The 17,441-nt window shown below is 41.8% G+C and overlaps 1 protein-coding gene and 1 non-coding gene across 2 annotated transcripts in view; one reads left to right on the forward strand and one right to left on the reverse strand.

Annotated features, from left to right (window-relative positions):
• The window catches only part of Ubap2 (ubiquitin associated protein 2), a 72,622-nt gene that overhangs the window by 39,392 nt on the left and 15,789 nt on the right, over window positions 1-17,441 (reverse strand). Inside the window, 3 exon segments of the mRNA XM_090330119.1 lie at window positions 2,371-2,524; window positions 5,660-5,770; window positions 8,341-8,418. Coding sequence (XP_090186245.1) covers window positions 2,371-2,524; window positions 5,660-5,770; window positions 8,341-8,418 — 343 coding nt within the window.
• LOC150065549 (U6 spliceosomal RNA) lies at window positions 9,940-10,046 on the forward strand. The gene has a single exon (XR_016535022.1). It is a non-coding gene; the product is annotated as a U6 spliceosomal RNA (small nuclear RNA).

Here is a 17,441-nt window from a genome sequence, read left to right on the forward strand (position 1 = left end):
GTCCTGAGTTCAAGCCTGAGGACCAACACACACACACACACACACACACACACACACACACACACACACACACACACACACACACACACACACACACACACACACACACACACAGTAAGTATGTAAATTCATTTCTTCTTAGTGCTGGTGGCTCAACATGTAATCATAGATTAAGAAGAACTGCAGTTCCATGCCAGCCCAGGGAAAAAGTTCACAAAGCTTCATCTGAACAGAAAAGACTGTTGGCATAAATGAGGGTTACAGCCTAGGCCAAACCAGAGAAAAAATTCTGTGAGAACTCATGTCAAAAGAAAAAGATCTTGGCATAAATAGGAAGATAACAGTCCAAGCCTTTCAGGGTAAAAAGTGAGATCTGTATGTCAGGAATAACCAGAAGCCAGATGCTAGTGGCTTACTCCTTCAATTCTAGTTACTCAGGAGGCTGAAATCTGAGAACTATGGTTCAAAGCTAGCCCAAGAAGGAAGATTAGTGACTCATCTCCAATAACCACTCTCCACAAAAGAGCCAAAAGTAGAGCCATGACTCAATTGGTATAGTGCTAGCCTTGAGCTAAAAAATCTTAGGAATGCTGGGGAGTAGCTCATGCCTGTAATCCTAGCTACTCAGGAGGCTGAGATCTAAGGATCAAGGTTCCAAGCCAGCCCAGGCACAAAAGGACCTGAAACCTCTATCTCCAATTAACTTCTAGTAAAGGAGAGTGGGGTTTGGCTCTAGCCTTGGGCTGAAGGGCTTAGGGGCAGCACCCAGGCCAAGTTCAAGCTCACTGACCCACCAAAAAAAAAAAAAAAAGTATATAGGAAGCATTCATAGTCAAGCAGTGTTGGTTTGACTACGCTGTAGTTGAGATCTGCTTCTATTAGATCCTGCTGGCCCCAGAAGAGATGAATGTCCGCAAGGTTCACCATTCCTGGCACTTAAGATAAGTCAGGCTTGGGTTGAAGAGCTTAGGGATAGTGGCTAGGCAGAGTTAAAGCTCCATGATCACCTCCCCACCAAAAAAAAAAAAAAATCTTAGGAATGATGCCCAAGCACTGAATTCAAGCCCTAAGATTAATGAGGGAGAGGGAAGGAGGGGGGAACAAAGGGAGGGGAGGAGAGAGGAGGAGAGGGGAGGGGAGGGGAAGAGAAGTAGGCTTCTTAAAGCATAAGAATGATTAACTACTCAAACCCATCCAGGTCAGCACTGATATGAAATTGCATCGCAAGGCCTAAGGAACTACTCAGCTTCAACTTAATTCTAGTGTTAACTATTATGGGAACAATTTTGCATTAAAAAACTTATTGGCTTAGCCTGGTGAGGTGGCTCACACCTGTAATCCTAGCTACTCAGGAGGCTAAGATCTAAGGATGGAGGTTCAGTTCAAAGTCAGCCCAGGCACTAAAGAATGTGAGACTCTTATCTCCAAGTAATCACTAGGAAAAGGGAAGTGGGGGTCCAGGAGTTTGGCCTAGTGGTAAAGTGCTTACCTAGCACACACCAAGACCTGGGTTCAATTCCTCAGTACCACATACATAGAAAAAAGTTGGACTTGGTGCTGTGACTTAAGTGGTAGAGCTCTAGCCTTGAAAAAGCTCAAAGACAGTGAGTGCTTAGACCTTGAGTTCAAGCCCTGGGACTGGCAAAAAAAAAATAGATAAAAGAAAAAGAAAATAGAAAGTAGGGCTGTGGCTCAAAAGGTAGGGTGATAGCCTTGAGCTGAAGAGCTCAGGGACAGCGCCCAGGTCCAGAGTTCAAGCCCCATGGCCCACCAAAAAAACCAACAACAACAAAACTACTGTTTTTTTTCTTCTTCTTCTTCTTTGCTGCTAGTCCTAGGGCTTGAAATTAGGGCCTGGGGGCTATCCCTGGGCTCATTTTTTTTTTCCTCCTTTTGTTCAAGGCTAGTGCTCTACCTCTGGGGCCACAGCTCTACTTGCAGCTTTTTGGTGGTTAATTGAAGAAGATAAAGAGTCTCATGGACTCTTCTACCTGGGCTGACTTTGAAACATGATCATGGATCTCAAGACTCCTGAGTAGCTAGGATTACAGGGGTGACTCACTGGCTCCAGGCTTATGGGCATTCCTTTTTTTATTATTATTCTTTCAACTTTTCAGGATGCCTGAAAATTCAGGAAAACTCAATAAGAAAAATATATACAAGCTGGGTGCAAGTGGCTCATGCCTGTAAGCCTAAGAATCAAGACATGAAGCCAGTCGAGGCAGACAAATTTGTGAGACTTTTCTCTCCAATTAACCAGCAAAAAGTTAGAAATGGAGGTGTTGCTCAAATGGTAGAGAAAAGGACAAGTGATAGCATGAGGCCCTGAGTTCAATCCTAGTGCCTGAACACACAAAAAAGTGCACTCACACTCTCTGCCTCGATTGCCACCTCTTCCTTTCCGGTTGTTGTTTCCACGTCCACGACTTGCTTCTCTCTCTATTTTCTTCTCTCTGTTTTCTTTGTTTTCTGAATTTTCTTTTCCAAAATTCTTTTTCTTTCCCCCAACAGTCTCCCATGATGTCTATCAAAAAAGAATTGTTATTCAAAGTGTGTACAATTATCAACAGTGCAAACATGACCCTTTCAACCCTAGTTACCTACAACTTGTAGTTCTTCTACTTTTCTGATAGGACATCAACAATCTTTCTAAAGTCCTGTTTCTATACAGTGTACAATTACAAGTATCGGCTAACATGACAATTTACTGCCATCCCCCCTCCCGCAGTCCTTTCCAATGCTGAATTACAACCTAAACGAATGTACCTTTTTTTTTTCTTGTTCTTTTTGTCCATTGTGGAGCTTGAACTCACTGCCTATGTACTGTCCTCGAGCTTTTTTTTTGCTCAAGGATAGCTCTCTACTACTTTAAGCCACAATGTTGCTTCCTGTTTTCTAATGGTTAACTGGAGATAAGTCTCAAGGACTTTCCTGTCAGGGCTGGCATTGAATGATCCTCAAATCTCAGTCTCCTGAATAGTGAGGCTTATAAGCATAAGTCACCAGCACCCGGCAGCATTTCTGGCTTTTCTGTGTATGTGGTATCAAGGAATTGAACCCAGGGATTCCTGCATGCTAGGCAAGCACTATCACTAGGCCACGTTCCTGGTCCTCGCGTGGATTTTGGTTTTGTTTTAATAAAGAGGGCAGTGCTCTTCAGTTCAATTTGAAAATAATTTGAGTTATTCAATTGTACCCATAAACAGATTCCCTCATGTCAGAGATATCTTTACATATCAGTGAACAAACTATTCAAAATATGAGTTGATTATTCAACCTATTTTCCCAACGAATTCGCAAATTTGGTGATTTGTCATTTGGGCCAGTGCTATATGTATGTACTCATACCATAGGCAATGCCACTCCACATCCTCTAACACACACACACACACACACACACACACACATCCTTCTTGTTACACATCAACCAAAAAGGGAGTCATTTAAGCCAGAAGCTTGTAGCTCATGTCTAGACTCTTAGCAACAGATGATGCTGAAATCCAAAAGATCATGGCGCAAAGTAAAAAAAAGTTCATTAGACTCTACTCTGAAAATAACCATGTGTGACTCAAGTAGTAGAGTACCAACCAGCCTAGCAAGGAATCCTAACAAGCACAGAGGCCCTGAGTTCAAACCCTAGTTTGTCCCTTACCCCTACAATAAAAAAGGGAGTGGGGAGGTGCTGTGATAGTGGCTCACACCTATGATCCTACCTACTAAGGGGTTGAATCTGAAGATCATGATTCAAAGCCAGACATGAGACTCCCATCTCCAACTCATTAAGTCAAAAGCAAAAGATGGGAGTATGGCTCAAGTTAATAATAGCAACCTTGAGGTGGGGAGGGGGAGCCCTGAGTTTAAGCCCCAACATGCCCGAGCACATGCACCCCCCCCACACACACACGAAAAAATAGAAAAGAAAAGGACAGTCCTGGCCCAGTGGCTCACACCTGTAATCCTACCTACTTAGGAGGCTGAGATCTGAGGATCAAGGCAACCCTGCCCAGGCAATAAAGACTGTGAGACTCACCTCCAATAAATCTCTAGAAAATGGAAAGTGGGGCTGTGGCTAAGGAGTAGGGCAGTAGCCTTGAGCTGAAAAGATCAAGGACAGCACCTAGGCCCATAGTTCAAGCCCTGTGACCCACAAAAAAAAAAAAGAAAAGGAAAGGCAGGCTGGGATCATAGCCTAGTGGTAGAGCGCTAGCCTAGCATGCACAAAACCCTGGGTTCCATTCCTCGGTACCACATACTCAGTGCCCAAGGGCAATGCCCAGGCCTTGAGTTCAAGCCCCAGTCTTGGGAAAAGCAAATAAATACTAATTAATTTGAAAGAATCAGGGCCAGGAGTTTGGCCTAGTGGTAAGAGTGCTTGCCTAGCATACATGAAGACCCGGGTTCAATTCCTTAGTACCACATACACAGGAAAAGCCAGAAGTGGTACTATGGCTCAAGTGGTACAGCTCTAGCCTTGAGAAAGCCCGAGGACAGTGCTCAGGGTTCCACTTCCAGTACTGAGAACAATTTTTTAAAAATTCTCTCCCCACGCCACCCGACCTCAACCCCACCCCACCCCTATCCTGCCAGCGGGCCCTGGGGCTTGAACTCAAGGCCGGGGCACTATCCCGGAGCTTCTTTTGCTCAGGCTAGCACTCTACCATTTGAGCCATAGCAGTACTTCCAGCTTTTCCTATTTATGTGGTACTGAGAAATCACAGCCAGGGCTTCATACATGCTATGCACTCTACCACTAAGCTACATTCCTGGCCCCTAGACCATCTTTCTGTGTCTGTGTGTCAAACTGTCATTGAAAACACAACCACAGAATATTCACCATAAGCAAATAAGTACACGAGAAAATTCTGGTTTGGGGTTAGTGCATGAATAGAAGGAACAGATGTAAAAACTAAGATGAAGACACATAAGCAGTATGTGGACAAGAGAAAATTTTCAGATGATCAAAAGGGAAACTATGAAAGGCTAGAGTAGATCACTAGGTTAGCTTTTTCTGGAATGTAAATATGGTAACTGTCTACAATACACAAGACCCTGAATTGGTTTTCTCTTTTTTTTTTTTTTTTGGCCAGTCGTGGGGCTTGAACTCAGGGTGTGAGCACTGTGTCCTTAGGCTTTCTCAAGGCTAGCACTCTAATACTTGAGCCACAGCACCACTTCCAGCTTTTTCTGTGTATGTGGTACTGAGGAATTGAACCCAGGGCTTCATGAATGCTACGCAGGCACTCCACCCCTAGGCCACCCTCCCTGTCAAGACCCTGAGTCCAATGCCTACCACATTCCTTCCTCCTCATTTTAAAAAAAAAGACACCTGTAATCCTAACTACTAAGGAGGCTGAGATCTGAGGATCAAGGTTCAAAGCCAGGTTCATAGCCAGGAGGGGCACTAAAATCCCTGAGGCTTATCTCCAAACAACCACTAGAAAACAGGAAGTGGGGTTAGGGCTTAAGGGGTAGAGCAGTAGCCTTGAGCTACAAAGATCAGGTACAGTGCCCAGGCCCAAAGTTCAAGCCCCATGACCCACAAAAAAACAAAACAAACAAATAAACAAAAACAAAAAAAAACCCCACCAGAATAGCATGCACAAGCTAGCTACCATAATATAAAATCAAAAACAAATCTTAGCAAATTAAGAATACTTACCGTATCTGAATTTCCTTCCAGCAATATATTGATAGCTTTGTTCACATCTCCATTACAGTCATGTAGTGCCACTATGCATTCATCCTGATTTTTTCCTGTCACTTCCATAAGCTATTCAAAGAATTAGAAAATAATTATGTAGACCAAAAAAAAAAAAAAATAGCACTCGATATTCTTAGATTCCTCTATGCAAATATAGAAATTATTCAATCCTTCTACATAATCACAACCTTTTTCAGACTCTGTTTATGATCTGACAAGAAGTTAACTTGTATTTTTGAGGCTACCTCATATTCTAACACTGATTACTACAAATCAAACTCCTCCAAGCTGATCAAATATCAAAGTACTCAATAAGCACATAAATATGTATATACTAACCTCAGGATCATCATTCTCCTCACACTTAAATTCAACAACACAAGATTCTCAAAGTTTTGAACTCAAATATTAAGTACAATATTCACAAAAAACAAAGTCAAAATATTTTGTACATTGACTATCACTGCTTATAACACAAACTTAGTTATAACAGCTTTTTTTAGTGATTTTTTTAAAAAAGTTTTCTAGTGATTAATTGGAGATATGAGTCTTCAGTGCCTGGGCTGGCATCTCAGCTTCCTGAGTAGCTAGGATTATAGGCATAAGCCACCATGCCCACCCAATATAGCAGCTTTTTTTTTTTTTGCTCAAGTCTAGCACTCTACCACCTAAGCCACAGCTCCATATCTGAATTTTTGGTAATTAAATGGGAGATAGGCATCTTAAAAGACTTTCCTGCTTGGGCTGGTTACAGATCTCAGTCTCCTGAGTAGCTGGGATTACAGGTCTGAGCCTAACTTTTTACTGAGATAAAATAACCACTTAGCTTTTTCTTTACTAGAATCATCACAGATTATGCATGAGTTTTCAAGTATCAGTGTACAAACCTATGATTTAATTACATTGCTATTCTAATACATACTAAAGTTCAAATCAGCTTGACCCTAACATTTCAAGGGATTTGCACTTGGGTAATTAGACTAATTAGTAGAAAAGCCTGACAAATCACAAGTCACTTCTTGCACCATATCTCAATTTGGTTTCTTCCATTTTTCTCTTCTACCAACTCAATGCTTTCCCAGTGTTTTTATGTTTGCAAAAAATCAGAATCAAAAAAAATTTTTGCTGGGGCAGGTGGTGTGGTCTACTGGTAGAGTGCTTGCCTAGCATTCATGAAGCCCTGGGTTCGATTCCTAGGTTCCATCTACAGAAGTGACACTGTGGCTCAAGTAGCAGAGTGCTAGCCTGAGCAAAATGTGTCCAAAGACAGTGCCCAGGCTCTAAAGTTCGAGTCCCAGGACCGGCAAAAAAAATAATTTTTTTTGGGGGGGGGGTGGGGAGATCATGGGCTTCTATCCTGCCTGGGCACTGTCCCTGAGCTCGTCAGCTCAAGGCTACCACCACCCTACTCCTGAGTCTGGGCGTTGTCCCTGAACTCTTCAGCTCAAGGCTATACCCCTACCCTTTGAGTCAAAGCCCAACTTCCCATTTTCTAGAGGTTAATTGGAGATAAGAGTCTCAGGTCCTTTTGTGCCCAGGCTGTATTTGAACCTTGATCCTCAGATCTCAGCCTCCTGAGTAGCTAGGATTACAGTTGTGAGCCATAATGCCCAGCATAAATAAATTTTTTTAATAAATAAAAAATAAAAAGTTTAACTGATTTGGTGTGCTAAAAGAACAAGAGTTAGAACTTCGTTCTCTAAAATAAGTCTTTTGTTCTTCTTCTATTCTCTAAAGATAACAGTAATACAATATGGACAAGTATTTTTCAAGCTGCAGCTAGGTCTCATTCTCAAGAATGAGGGATGGATTTTATGGTTTTTTTTTAATGTTGTTTTGGGGGGAGCAAGGGAGTATTAGAATGGGGAAGAAAGGGAAGACAGGATTTGTGTTAACAAGGCTGGACTGAACATCTACTGTCATTTGATTCTCCAGCCTCAGACTCCTGAGTAGCTAGGATGATACAAGCATGTAACACAACAACCATGAGTTTTACATGATTTGCATGTGTGTGTGTGCGCACGTATGTGTGTACGCACATATGTGTGTACACGTGTGTGTGCGTGCATGTGCGTGCAAGTACTGGGCCTGGGCCTTGATTTTTTTTTTTTTTTTTGCCAGTTTTAGGGCTTGAACTCTAAGCCTGGGTGCCATCCCTGAGCTTCTTTTGCTCAAGGCTAGCGTTCTATCACTTGAGACACAGTGCCACGTTCAGCCTTTTCTGTTTATGTGGTACTGAGGAATTAAACCAGGGCTTTATGCATGGTAGGCAAGCACTTTACCAGTAAGCCACATTCTCAACCCTTATATGGTTTTTAATAAACTATTTCTATAAGCCTCAAAAAAAACCCTTTTAGGTTAATAATAAAGCTACAAAGAATCATATAGAAAAAATAATTTATGTAGTAAAGTAATAATCTAGGGGACATAAACTAAATATAGAAAGATTTTACTGTCAGGAGGATGACAATACTCTATTTCTTCATGTGGCTACCAGTTTAAGCACATAATCAATCACAAATTCATAATCCAGTATATGGATGAGTATGTAAGCCTTGGAAAGGAAAATCTCTAGTCAAATTATCTTCTTAAACACTAAGAAGAGATTACAAAAATACTATCTTTTGCCAAAAACATACCTGTTTAACTTTAGCTTCAAAATCTGAATCATTCTTATCAAAGATCACTTGAGCGAGACGCATCTGTTCGGCTGTTGCCTACAAAGCACATACAATTGGTTAAGATTTGAGCAACAGAAACACAAGTTAGATGCAACAATCTGGATCAAGTTGATGAAGATCTCAAGTACTAAGCACTACAACAACAAATACAATAAACCAAAAGAAGGGCAGATTCTGAATTGAGGCCTCTCTAATTACATAAAACCTGTACTCACAAAAAAAGGTAAGCATTAAATAGTTTATAGGATACTTTATTTTGGTAAAATGACCTAAAGTTTATTTTTTGGGGTTTTTATTTTTTGCTGGTCCTGTGGTTGAACTCTGGGGTTGGGCTCTGTCCCTGATTTTCTTTATGCTCAAGGCTAATAGTGCCCTACCACTCTAGCCACTTTCGGACTTTTCTGAGTAGTTTATTGGAGATAAAGTGTCTCTCAGACTTTTCTTCTCAGTCTGGCTTTGATCCTCTGATCTCAGCCTCCTCAGTAGCTTGGATTATAGGCATGAGCTACCAAGGCCTAGCTTAACCAGAAGTTTTCTTCTTCACTTATGATATGGCTTAACGGGATTTTCTTTTATGTCCAGAAAAGAAGTATAATAAACAATGGAAACAACTTCCCAGAGATAAGAATATAATCAGGTCTGCTGGTAGAGTAAGCTGACAACTCTAAAAAGTATACTAGTCGGCTCTGACGAGAAAAGGTTAGTTAAATAAAATGCTTAGCTAAATAAAAACTGTTTTGTAAGTCACCTCTTTTTTACAACACAATTTTACAGGTTTTAGGTTAAAAAAACACAGAAACTTTTTTTCTCCTTTAGTAGTGGAGCTTGAATTCAGGACCTGAATTTAGGACCCTACCACTTTGAGCCCAGTGCCGCTACCAATTTTCTGATAGTTAATTAGAGATGGTTTTGAACTGCAATCCTTAGATCTCAGATCTCCTGAGTACCTAGGTACAGGCATGAGCCACCAGTACCAACTACAGAAAACTACAATTAGTCAACTCTGAACAAAACCATCAGTTACTTCCTTCATTCAAAATCCTGTTTTCATAAACCAAGTTACTGAATATTTAAGATGTTTCCCTTCCTCCACAAGTACTTCAAAAACACTATGCAGTTGACACATATCTGTCATCTAAGCAAGGGCAGGAAGATTATAAGGTCAAGGCTAACCTAAGAATAAGACCCTGTCTCAAAAAACAAGGTGGGGAAAACAACTGTTAACTGAATGTAAATGTAATAAGTCTATATTGGAAACAGAAAATATGCTAAGATAGTGCTGAAATAATTTACATTATTAGTATAATTGAAAAATAAAATATGAACCATAAAAACAATGTAGTAATTCTGAATTTATTACACTTCATTATCTGAACTGTGTTTACAAAAAGCATCCTTGTTTGTCAGAAATATAGTCTTAAAAGGTAAAATGTAGGTGGTAATGATGCTTGCTTATAATCCAAACACTCAGGAGAAAGGCAGAAAAATCATGAGTTTGAGGCCAGCAGGGTAATACAGTGAGATAGTATCTCAAAAATAAGTTTAAAAACAAGCCCCGTGCTCGCTTCGGCAGCACATATACTAAAATTGGAACAATACAGAGAAGATTAGCATGGCCCCTGTGCAAGGATGACACGCAAATTTGTGAAGCGTTCCATATTTTTTATTGTTACAGTATCTCACTTTGTTATCTGATATATTAGATAGATTTGTATTTGGTTATTTGAAATTGGATAGGGAAGGGGGGTAAACAAGATGAGGGGTGGGCATGGGGGGGAGGGAAATGGGGACCAAGACATGAGAAAGGGTATCAATGTCTGTGAATTAATGCACCTTCTATCTGGCGAATATAATGTAACCCTTCTATTAAATACAATAAAAATATATATAAAAAGTAAAAAAAAAAAAAAAAAGCCCCATGGTGGCTCATGCCTGTAATCCTAGCTACTCAGGAGGCTGAGATCTGAGGATCAAGGTTCAAAGCCAGCCCAGGCACAAAAGGATCTGAGCCTCTTATCTTCAATTAACCTCCAAAAAATGGGAAGTGGGGCTTGGCTCAAGGAAAGGGAGGTAGCCAGGAGCTGAAGAGTTCAGAGACAATGCCCAGGCACAGTTCAAGCCCCACCACACACACACACACACACACACACACACACACACACACACACACACACACACACACACACTAAGAGTGAAGATATATAAACAAAATTTTGAGGTTTGAGGGTAGAGAGATTGCCTAGCAATCTCAAAGTCCTGAGTTCAAACCCAGCACTGTTCAAAAGAGTGAGCTATTAATTCAAAAGAGTGAGCCATTAATTCATACCTAGTATATTGGCCTTAACTCCTATAGAGTTAGCATGAAGCCTTGAGTTCAAAATAATTAAAAACCAAACAAAAACTCTGTCTTTAGTATACAGTTCAACAGTACAAATACTAAGATTAGAATGGCACGAGTTAGCACAGCCCTGCATAAGAAGATACACAAATTCACTGGGCTCCAGTAGCTCACACCTGTAAGCCTATAAGCCTGTAATTCTAGCTATTTAGGCGACTGGGATCTAAGGTTCAAAGCCAGCCTAAGCAGGAAAAATCCATGAGACTCTTATCTCCAGTTGAGCACAGAAAATGCCAGAATTGACTCAAGTTATAGAGTGCTAGCCATTAAGCAAATGTCACTCAGGGACAATACCTAGGTGCAGAGTTCAAGTTCAGCAGCAGTAATAATAATAACAATAATAATATCATTTTTTAATTTTTTCTATTTTTTTTTTTGTTGTTTTGCCAGTCCTGGGGCTTGACCTCAGTGCCTGAGAACTGTCCTGGGGCTTTTTCAAGGCTAGAGCTCTACCACATGAGCCACAGGACCACTTCCGTCTTCTATGTATGTGGTACACATACATAGATATGTACATATCTATACACACAAAGTGGGTACATGAACCATATAGACATTGTACATTATTTTAGAAAGAGGCACACATCTCTCAACTTCTTGGGATGTGGACACTGGGAGGACAAACAGGTGTTGGGATAAACACCTGTATAATCCCATCTTCATGGAAGATGAATGTAGGTGAATAAGAGACAAAGGTGGGAAGACATAATTCAAGGCTAGCCCCAAGCCAAAACAAAACAAAACAACAACAAAAACCTTGGGTCTCTTAAAAAATGATGTGAGTGAGCATTATCATGTTCCTTTTGTTTGCTTGATGCTTAAAATGACTTGGATTTGTTTTCTATCATTGTTTGGCTTTTAAAATTATTTATTGTCTTCTCCTATTGAAGAGCTCAACTTACGTTTACTCACAGACAACCATTTTCTTCCAGGATCATTGAAAAAAAAAAATGATGCAAGCAAAAAAGATCTATGGAATGAGCAATTGAAGTGGTAGAGGGCTCTGAGGCTTCGAGTTCAAATCCCAGTACCACTAGATAGATACAAACCAATTGTTTTCCTTGAAAAACATATATAGAAGGTAAGACCTTTCTCTCTCTCTCACTCTCTCTCTCTCTCTCTCTCTCTCTCTCTCTCTCTCTCTCCCTCTCCCTCTCTCTTCCTCTCTCTCTCCCTCTCTCTTCCTCTCTCTCTCCCTCTCTCTCTCCCTCTCTCTCTCCCTCTCTCTCTCCCTCTCTCCCACCTTCCCTCTCCGCCACCTTTTTTTTTTTTGGCCAAGCCTGAGCACTATCCCCAAGCCCAAGACATTTGTTTTAGCAAATGTTTTTAATCTATGGGAAGCAGACCAGGAAGAGTTAAAACTTTATTAAATTAAATAAGCCAAGATTTTGAGAAACCTGTGGAATGAATAAAAATGTATTCGTACTAATTCAGTGTAATTCAAAACACAGCTAGGAAAAAAAAAAATGGACCGGGCTGGGGGGGGGGGGGGGAGTAGGAGTTTGGCCTAGTGGTAGAGTCCTTGCCTAGCAAGCACAAAGACCAGGATTTGATTCCTCAGTAACACATATGCAGAAAAAGCCAGAAGTGGTGCTGTGGCTCAAGTGGTAGAACTCCAGACTTGAGAAAGCTCAAAGACCATGCTCAGGCCCTGAGTTCAAGACCCAGGACTGGCAAAAAAAAAAAAAAAAAAAAAAAAAAGCCAAGGGGGCTGGGAGTTTGGCCTAGTGGTTAAAGTGCTTGCCTAGCATGCATGAAGACCCGGGTCGATTCCTCAGTACCACATATATAGAAAAAAGCCGGAAGTGGTGCTGAGGCTCAAGTGGTAGAGCTCTAGCCTTGAGAAAGTCCAAGGACAGTGCTCAGGCCCTGAGCTCAAGCCCAGGACTGGCAAAAAAAAAAAAAAAAAAAAGCCAGGCACAGTGGCTCACGCCTGTAACCCTAAATACTCAGGAGGCTGAGAGCTGAGGATTGAGGTTTGAAGCCAGCCCAGACAGGAAAGTCCTTGAGACTCTGATCTCCAATTAATTGTTAGAAAAAGGGAAGTGGGGCTACGGCTCCAGGGACCTGAGACTCTTATCTCAAATTAATCTCTAGAAAATGCGAAGTGGGGCTTGGCTCAAGGGTAGTGTGGTAGCCTAGAGCTCCAGGGACAATGCCCAGGCCAGGGGTAGGGTGGTTAAGTAGCCTTAAGCTGAATAACTCAGGATAGCGCCCAGGCCCAGAGTTCAAGCCCCATGACACATAGACACACAGATTCTCTCTCTCTCTCTCTCTCTCTCTCTCTCTCTCTCTCTCTCTCTCTCTCTCTCTCTCTCTCTCTCAAACAAAAGAAAAGAAAAGAAAAGAAAAAAACTGAGCTGGAGAAGTAGCTCAAGTGGTAGAATGCAAGGCCCTGAGTTCAAATCTGAATGCCCCCCCCCACATACAAAATTCTGTAGTCCAGAGTAGCACTAAACCACAGGGATACAGTGCTTGTGCAGCAAAAGGGCCTCAGTTCAATCCCCAACATCCCAAAAAGGGAAAAAAGGAAGACTAGAATTATGGTATGTCTAAGATGAATAGAATAACTCAGGGACAAGAGGAACTACTGCAGGGCCCTGTGGTGGCTCACGCCAGTAATCCTAGCTACTCAGGAGGCTTCAGTCTGAGGATCGAGGTTCAAAGCCAGCCCAGGCACAAAAGGACCTGACAGGCATCTCCAATAAACCTCTAGAAAATGGGAAGTGGGGCTTGGCTCAAGGGTAGGGTGGTAGCACCGAACTGAGGAGCTCAGGGACAGCGCCCAGGCCCAGTTTAAGCCCCATGAACCACCTCCCTCACCAAAAAAAAAGAGAAACTACCAACAGATGATGCAATGTCATAGATGAATCTCAATATACTTATGCTAAGTAATAGAACCTTTTTATATAAAATTGTAAAAAATAAAACTTACCTGACCTTATTACCCCCAAAAAATAAAAATTAAAAAAAAAAAAGAAAACTAATCTAGTGGGAGAAAAAAACTAGAGAAAGAAAGTACTTGTTAGTACTTGCAAGAGATGAAATGAAAATAGTAGACATTACTAAGAAGCACAATGAATCTTTGGAATGTGATTAATTATGGTGATAGCTTCACATGTATGTATGTGTGTGTATATGTACATATACATAATTCTCAGATTGAGCTGGGCATGGTGATTTATACCTATAGTCCTAGCACTAAGGAGGCTGAGATCTGAGAATCACGGTTCAAAACCAGCCCAAGGGACCAGGGACAGGGCGGGGGGGCATAGCCTAGTGGTAAAGTACTCACCTAGCATGCATAAAGACCCAGGTTTGATTCCCCGGTTTCATATACACAGAAAAAGCCAGAAGTTGGGCTGTGGCTCAAGGGGCAAAGTGCTAGCCTTGAGCAAAAAGTGTCCAAGGACAGTGCCCAGACCCTGAGTTCAAGCCCCAGGACTGGGAGTGGGGGGGTGGGAACACAGCTGGAGTATGAAAACCTGTGAGACACTTATTTCCAATTACCCACAAGAAAACTAGAAGTAGAAGGGGGGGGTGGGAACACAGCTGGAGTATGAAAACCTGTGAGACACTTATTTCCAATTACCCACAAGAAAACTAGAAGTAGAGCTGTGGCTCAACATGGCACAGTGTCAGCCTTGAACAAAAGAGTTCAGGAACAAGGCCCAGGCCCTGAATTCAAGCCCTACAACTGAGCGGGAAGAAGGAAGAAGAAGAAAAGGCCAGCTTGAGTTTCATGAAACAGTTATGGAAAAAAAAACTGTATTTTGTTTGGCCAGCCCTCGGCCTTGAACTCAGGTATAGGCAGTGTCCTCGAGTTTTCTCAAAGATAGCACTCTACCACTTGAACCACAGCACCATTTTTGGTATCTTCTGTGTTTGTAGTACCAAGGAATTGAACCCAGGGCATCATGCATCCTACGTGAGCACTCTACCACTAGGCCAGGTTCCCACCCCATAAAATTGTAGGTGCCAGTGGCTCACACCTGCAATCCTAGCTATTCAGGAGGCTGAGATCTGAGGATCGGGGTTTGAAGCCAGCCCAGGCAGCAAAGTCCAAGAGACTCTTATCTCCAATTAATCACAGAAAAAGCCAAAAGTAGTGCTGTGGCTCGAGTGGTAAAACACTAGCCTTGAGCGAAAGGAAAAGCTCCCAGGCCCAGAGTTCAAACCCCAGGACCAGCAAAATAAATTCTGTACTTAATACAGCAGCTCATTTTATGTCAATTATACCTAAATAGGCTTATTATTAAAATGACAACCTTGGTTGGAAATGTAACTAACTGGACGAACACTTGCCTAGCATGTGCAAGGTCCTGGGCTCAATCACTGGCACTGTTTTCATCCATAATTCCTTGTTCCTCTCTCCCAAAGCAAGCCATAGTAAATTAGAATTCTCTTCCCCCAGATGAATCATAGGAACTCTAATCTTCCCTTTTTTGTCTTGGAGCTGGTCATAAAGAAATTCTCTGACCTACCCTTGTCAGATAGTAGGACATGAGATCTCCTCATTCCAGAGTTCCAAACTTCGAAAAAGGAATGCTGTAAAGTAGCCAAGAATGTGGTAGACAGGAATTACTAAGTTTCCCCACTTTGTAAGTATTACATCACATCATAAGGTTGGCTATGCTTAATCATATCTATGCAATGATGTGCTATACAAAGCAAAAAGAAAAAGATTCCGAGAACATCCTAACAGTTAAAAAATGGAGGTCCATGGAGAGTAAAGCACATGCACATGACGTTGAGCTCTGAGCCTTTTCCTCATACCTCATTCTATGCACCTCTTCATCTATAAACTTTATAAAAACCTAGTGATCCTAAATAAATATTTCTACTTGCTTCTAGATCTGCTTAAGCAAATTAATGAGAGGGAGTTGTAGGAGTCCTGATTTATAGCTGGTCAATCAGAAGTAAAGGCAGAGCTGGGAATGTTGCTTAATGGTAGAGTGCTTGCCTTACATGAAGCCCTGGGTTCAATTCTTCTGGACCACATGTACAGAAAAAGCCAGAGGTGGCCATGTGGCTCAGGTGGCAGAGTGCTAGCCTTGAGCAAAAGAAGCCTAGGGACAGTGCCCAGTCCCTGAGTTCAAGCCTCAGGACTGGCCAAAAAAAAAGAACAAAGGATGAGCTACAAAGTCATCATGGCATACACCTGTAATCCAAGATACCCCTACCCCCTCAAGGCATAGGTAGCAGGATCCTGAGTGCAAAGCTAGCCTGGACAGTTAGTTGGAGAATATGTCAAAACAAAACAGAACAAAAGGACAAGGGGCTTAAGTTCAAATGATATAGTATGCTTCCTTAGTAAGCCTAATGCTATGTGGGGTTCAATCCTCAAAGGAGTGGGGAGATAGAGAGGAAACCAGATAACATCAGTTGTAGCACAAACGAGGGTTTGACAGAACCTTGTGCTTATTAAGCAGGTACTCTGCCACTCCTAGCCTTTTTTTTTTTTTGGTTGGTCATAGGACTTGAACTCTGGGCCTAGGCATTGTCCCTGAAGTCTTCAGCTCAAGGCTACTGCCCTACCCCTTGAGCCACAGTGCCACTACTGGTTTTCTGGTGATTAGTAGGACTTTTTAGTGCCTGGGCTGGCTTTGTATCTCATCCTCAGATCTCAGCCTCCAGAGTAGCGAGGTACAGGTGTAAGGCACTAACCTCAGCTACCCTTACCCTTTTGACTTTATTTTTCAGATAGCATCTCATATTTTTGTATAGGCCCAGCCACAAATATGAGACTCTTCTCAGTGCCTTCCTTATAACTGGATTACAAGCATTACTCACCACATCCATCTCAAATGGGGTTAGTAACTATGCACAAACATACATCTTCCTCCTGATATCTACTTCTCAAGTAGCTGGGATTATGTGTGTGTACCATCTCACCCAATGTGACTTTTTTGTTGTTGTTTTGTTGGTTGTAGGACTTGAACTCTAGGTCTGGGCATTGTTCATTGTTCCTGAGCTCTTCAGCTCAAGGCTACCATCCTACGCCTTGAGCCACAGCGCCACTTCCAGTTTTCTAGTGGTTATTTGGAGATAAGAGTCTCCCAGCTCCAATGTGACTTAAAATAATAATAATAATTTAAAAAACTGGCTTTCTTACCAGGTTCTTTAAACATTTTAAGCCCCATGTGGGCATACTATCCAACTTATGTTTTTCATAAAATCCAACTTTTCTTAAGGCCAAAAAAAAAAAAAAAAAAGGGAGGGGATGAGGCAGAAGTTTGGCCTAGTGGTAGAGTGCTTACCTAGCATGCGCGAAGACCGGGGTTCAATTCCTTGGTACCACATACATAGAAAAAAAGCCGGAAGTGGTGCTGAGGCTCAAGTGGTAGAGCTCTAGCCTTGAGAAAGTACAAGGACAGTGCTCAAGCCCTGAGCTCAAGGCCAGGACTGGCAATAGTAAAAAAAAAAAAAAAAAAAAAAAGTAGGGGGCCGGGAGTTTGGCCTAGTGGTTAAAGTGCTTGCCTAGCATGCATGAAGACCCGGGTTCGATTCCTCGGTACCACATATGTAGAAAAAAGCTGGAAGTGGTGCTGAGGCTCAAGTGGTAGAGCTCTAGCCTTGAGAAAGTCCAAGGACAGTGCTCAGGCCCTGAGCTCAAGCCCAGGACTGGCAAAAAAAAAAAAAAAAAGTAGGGTGCTAGTGA

Source organism: Megascapheus bottae, chromosome 3 (genome assembly GCF_031878675.1).
Source record: "Megascapheus bottae isolate mThoBot1 chromosome 3, mThoBot2.hap1, whole genome shotgun sequence".
Lineage (NCBI taxonomy): Eukaryota > Metazoa > Chordata > Mammalia > Rodentia > Geomyidae > Megascapheus > Megascapheus bottae.